We start from the raw sequence: 5378 nt of genomic DNA, 5'->3' as shown, positions 1-5378 counted from the left end.
TTCCATGCTATTATATTATCAATCTTGGATATTTAATATAAGTTTTTGTGCTATTTTATATCATTTTCTAGGACTAACCTATTAACCTAGTGCCAAGTGCTAGTTGTTGTTTTCTGCTTGTTTTTTGGTTTTCCAGGAAATCAGTACCAAACGGTACAAAACTTTTTGACAGTTTTTTCTGGACAAAAGAGACCGTAGAAGCTTCGGGAGGAGAGAAGACGATAAGGGACGAGACGGCAAGATAAACATGGCGCACCCAGGGGGTAGGCGCGCCCTGTTACCTTATGGGCCACACGTGGCTCCGTTTGACCTAATCCCATCTCTATAAATTCTCTAAAATTAGGAAACCAACAAAGAGTGTAGCGACCCGACCTCAAACGGTCAAGTCTCTGTGCTTCAGTGTCATCCCTGGATCGGTAATGCTGACACACACAGTACTCGAGGATTTATAACAGAGTAGCAATCACACACTTATTACATCGAATGTCTCAACAGAGAACTTATTACAATAAATATGGCTTAAGGCCATCTAATACGATAACAGCGAAAGGCTTGGAAGATTAAGTGAGTCCATCAACTCCAACAACATAGCTGAGCTATACGGCAACGAGCTAACGAACCTTACTCCTCATATGAAAAGTCTGCAACATAATACATTGCAGCCCAAAAACGGGTCAGCACATGGAATATGCTGGCAAAGTAACACAGTAGAGCAAGAACAGAATAATGCTATAACTACATGCATATTTGGCTGGTGGAAAGCTCTATGGTTATAGTGTTTTTGCGAAAAGCGAATTTTTCCCTAAAACAAAGGAATAAATTTTATTTAACTATCATGGTAGTTGAAACATCATCGAGAAGGTTCCTCCAACTCAATCCCAATTAAAAGTAATTATCAACCCAACAACATTAATTTAGAGTGATGAGATACATATGATAATCCAAGTACTAGATACTCAAGATTTGTCCATAACCGGGGACACGGCTAACCATGATTAGTTTATACACTCTGCAGATGTTTGCACACTTTTCCCCACAAGACCCGATCTCCTCCATTGAATTTCTCGCACTACATGATGTTTGAGAAACGGATGACTGAGACACAGTCTTTCAGAAGTATTAACTCCTTACTCCGGGCAGACCATACCAACCTACATCCCTCTACCTGCTGATCCACCTCTTCAGGAGCTTCACGCAACCTACTCAACTATGCTAGAGACCATAATAGCTTGTGGCTGCACACGGAAGTTTCTAGCATGAAATATCCCAGTTCCCTTTGAGCCTGGGTGGCGGACCATAGGATTATCACACGGGTACTCCGGAATATCCTAGGACAGCATTGGATTCCCCAGGTGCCCAACAAACAATCCACCAAGACACTACTGGAATCAGGGATTTTGCGTCTGCCAGTTCTTTGCCGTCTGCTTGCGGAGGCAAGAAGGTCTTTGCCATCAGCTACCAAACAACAGACGGCAAAGAACCTGGCAGACGGCAAAGAAGGTCTTTGCCATCTGTCATTTCTTTGCCGTCTGCTGGCAGATGGCAAAGAATGTCAGCGGACGGCAAAGAGGTGCCACTGGATGCCAATATACTGCAACGGTCCAACCCCACTTTTTGCCATCTGCTGGCGGACGGCAAAGATTTTTGCATTGTTAGCGGACGGGCAAAGAGGGGGCTATCTTTTTTTTTTCGGGTAAAAAAAACCGTTGCCCACTCCTCTTCTCTATCCCTCCATCTCGCCCTATCTCTCTGCCCCACCCTCCCTCCCGCTCGTCTCTCCCTCTCCCTCCGCGAGAAGCTACGCCGGCCGATTCGCGAGCTCCGCGGGATTCGACGACGCCGCCCCACAGCCGAGAGCCTCCCGACCCCGCCTTCCTCGACCCCGCGCGCTGTGCCACCTCGCTCCGCCGCCGGTGCGTGCTGCCACCTCACCGGACCCCAGGAGCCCTGCCGCCTCGCGCTGCCGCCTGCGCCGCGTCGCGCGCCACCTCCCCACAAGCTCGCCGCCCCGCCACGAAGCCTCGTCGCCGGTCGCCCCGACCTTGAGATCCGCCCGCCATGGGAGCCGAGCACCGAGCTCCTCTACGCCCTGCCCACGTCCCCGCATGCCACCGACATCTGAGTGGCCTCGCGGAGCCCGGTATGGCCCGGTGAGGTCCTGGATCTGCGTGATGCCGCTCCTCTCGCCGCGCCGAGCCGAAGATCCGATCCCGGCGAGCTCGAGCGCCGCTGAGTCGCTCCGCTGTTTTTCGTGCTGCTCGCTTGCTCTGTCTGTGGCTCAGTACTGTCGATTGTCGTTGTCTGTGTCCGCGTTTCTGCAATGCATATCTGTTTGCGTCTCGTTGTTCTTCAGTCCCATCGTGTCTTGTATGTGGACGAGCTCGGCTAATATGTGGTTTGGACATCATACCTGGGCAAGGTCATTTGATTACTGATACTTGGGGCAAGCAGAGGTTCAAAGCCTGACGTCCTGGATCCGCTGATAATATCCGAAAGTAAATATGTTCTTGCTTCATCTCTACTATTTTCTGTAATGTAGTGTTAAGCTCTATAACTCTGATTACTTATGCGGAACCTTCTTACATAGGCAGCGCGACACAATTCTTCTTCTCAAAAGCATATATTTTTCCAAGTGATCAACAAAGTGTTTGTCATTTGGAAGGTACACAAGTTTCTGATGTTTCTGTATATTATGGAGACAGAGGAGTAGTTCGTCAGATCTTCTTTTCGTTCAGTACTGTTGAGGCTGTCATAATTTTCTTGGAAACTTGTAGGGCAGGGTCGGATGGGCGCGCACGGCAGAGGTCGGGTGCGGGGCGTCGCTGTCGCCGTCGATGACGCGGTTCGGGATCACCGCGTGCTTCAATGCCATGTCATCGGCCGTCTTGAAGGCCGCCGCCACCAACGCTGCGTCAGGCGTCGTCCACGCGGTGCCGCGGACTGAGCCTGTTGTGTCCGCCGAGTGGCTGCACGCCAACCTCAGGGACCCCAATGTGAAGGTATAGCACTTGCCGTTCTGCTGCGCCCGCCCTCTGAAATCTCAATGTCAGTTGCACAAGTGGTATAGTCTAGATTTAAGACAGGGTACTCATATGGCTGGGGTTCTGCTGCCATGGCAATTTGGTCAGCGCTGCTACAAGTGATAAATCTGTTTGCTTAACTAGTGATGCTAGCTAGTACGTGAATTGGTATTTTAGCTGAAAGAGGATTTTGGTGGGCTTTGTTTTAGCACCAGCAGTAATCTCAAGTTTCTTAAAAACAAATGAAGTGCATGTATTACAGTATGTGACGTAGGTCAGCGCTCCTCGGATAAACCTATTTCCAAAAAGAAAATCTTGCTACTGAAATAATGCTACATTTTCGAGGCCTTTTCTTTCTGGACATTATTGGCATAGTCTCGGGCTCTCATCACTATGAATAATAGAACACATACTACTAGGAGGAATCACATTTAACTATGCTATTCATAGGGTAGTTTTCTTGCTGTTAAACATGTCCACCGGCATACATTGTATCTTATTGTGCTCTTACTTTTTTGTCTAGGTACTTGATGCCTCTTGGTCAGAAGATGATGGCGAGTTCCTCATTCCAATTGAGTTTATGTTGTGTAGGTTTGTTCGTCATGATCTGGATTGCCACAGTCGTGTTCAAGTCCAATGATATCTTGCGCAAGCAGACCGCTCTCAAGGTTGGTTCTTCATAATAGCTTGTCTATCAACGTGCTGCTTCTGCTTCTAGAGGTTAATTAATTGTTCTGCCAAGCAGACTGCTCTCAAGGGCTTGTGCTTATCTTGTGTATCAACGTTCTTGTTCTGCTTCTAGCACTGGGTCTGTCCCTTCTATTGAGGAAGCCGGCTGGCAGACTGTTGCTCGTCACTAAATCCCTAACCTGGGGCCTGTGTTAACTCCATTTGGATTGTCAAATTGCTTAGATAACTCAATTTGATTGTCCTCATGGTGTTCTAACATGCTTAGAAGAGTTGGAAACACTATAAATGGTTTGGTACGGATATGTGCTCTAGAATAGTGATTCTGGCATGCTATATTTTTCATTACGGTGAATGGTATTCTCTTTTCCCACACAGCATGATTTCCCCTTTTGGGGCCTCTCTGCTTCAAATTATTCCATATGATTGTAATATGCGGCCTTGAAAAACTCCTATGGTTTTCTATGATGCACTCAAACATCCTGTCGAACATATTGTATCAAGAGAGGGCATGACATTGCAACCCAGTGATTTCCCTATTTATGAGTTTTTAGGTCCTGTGAACCAATTAGGCCCTTGGTCATTTCTTGAACTCAATCAGTAACTCATTTGTGGAAAAAACTTGACGATGTGTGTACCTATGTGTTCTGTTCTGTTTTGAAGTGGATAACATTGCCCCGTGTTTCACTTGGAAATAACTTATGTTTGTTGAATAATAGGAATTTATGCACCATTTATATCTGTTCATAACTCTTAAACTAGCACTGCTCTCCTTAAAATTTCTAATCAGCTGACTGTTGTTTTGTGCTCCACAGATACTTGTCCGGCAAGCTGCTATGGTGGTCAGTGTGTGCTGCCTAGGAAAATAGATATTTAGTTTTAGGTCATTTCTTGTAATTTAAGATATGGAGTGCTTGTCTTCAGTTTTGTTTTTACTTTGTGAAACTTGCTACCTATGGATGAAACTGTGTAATATTGATGAAACTATGTATATGTATGGATGAAACTTGCTACTATTGGTAACATGTGTTGGATATCCTATATTGGTCATATATATATATATATGTATGTGTTCTGTGTGTTTGATTTTCTATGAAAATGAATGGATATAAGAAGAAACAGAATTAATGCCAATTTGGTCTCTTTGCCATCTGCCAGGGACGGCGGACGACAAAGAGGTGCTCAAATTTGCCGTCCGCTGGCTGATGGCAAAGGCCGCCGTTAGTCGCCTAACGGACTAACGCTGGCGGACGTCCAGTATTTTGCCGTCACTCCTCTTTGCCGTCCGCTATAAAAAGCAGACGGCAAAGGGCCTGTTTGCCGACCCTGTCTTTGCCGTCACTGTTTGCCGTCCGCCACTGACGACAAAGCTCTTTGCCGTCCGCCATCCCTGGCTTTGCCGTCCACCGTGGCAGATGGCAAAGTAGCTGATTGTAGTGAGATGTGTATTTAAGTTGCCACCTTAAGTTGAACCATTAATTAATAATCTCACATCTGTCATGGATTCACTCACCCAAACCACGTCTACGAGCATAGCATAGCAATATAAGCAATACGTAGAAGTAACTCCCAAGGGTTTGATAATAACAGGGCAATAGGTTCTATCTCATCAACTACTTCCCAACCCACATGTTAATCACATCCTAATCATGCAATGTTTGAGGATTGGAG

The 5378-nt window shown here is 46.3% G+C and overlaps 1 protein-coding gene across 1 annotated transcript; it reads left to right on the top strand.

Moving 5' to 3' along the window:
• Positions 1 to 2760: 2760 nt before the first annotated feature.
• Positions 2761 to 3860, top strand: LOC125525165 (thiosulfate/3-mercaptopyruvate sulfurtransferase 1, mitochondrial-like). Its single transcript, XM_048690178.1, has 2 exons — positions 2761 to 2999; positions 3544 to 3860. The coding sequence occupies exons 1-2, from the start codon at positions 2835 to 2837 to the stop codon at positions 3658 to 3660; spliced, it is 282 nt and encodes a 93-aa protein (XP_048546135.1). The 5' UTR covers positions 2761 to 2834; the 3' UTR covers positions 3661 to 3860.
• The last annotated feature ends 1518 nt before the right edge of the window (positions 3861 to 5378 follow it).

Source organism: Triticum urartu, chromosome 7 (genome assembly GCF_003073215.2).
Source record: "Triticum urartu cultivar G1812 chromosome 7, Tu2.1, whole genome shotgun sequence".
Taxonomy (NCBI): Eukaryota; Viridiplantae; Streptophyta; class Magnoliopsida; order Poales; family Poaceae; genus Triticum; species Triticum urartu.
The sequence above is the reverse complement of the archived record's forward strand: the minus strand, read 5'-3'. Positions and strand labels throughout refer to the sequence as shown.

Excerpts from the sequence above, each read along its gene's own strand:
- LOC125525165 (XM_048690178.1), top strand. The coding sequence starts at position 2,835 with ATGACGCGGTTCGGGATCACCGCGTGCTTCAATGCCATGTCATCGGCC. Across the intron at positions 3,000-3,543 it reads TCAGGGACCCCAATGTGAAG|GTACTTGATGCCTCTTGGTC; the intron begins GTATAGCACTTG and ends TTTTTTGTCTAG.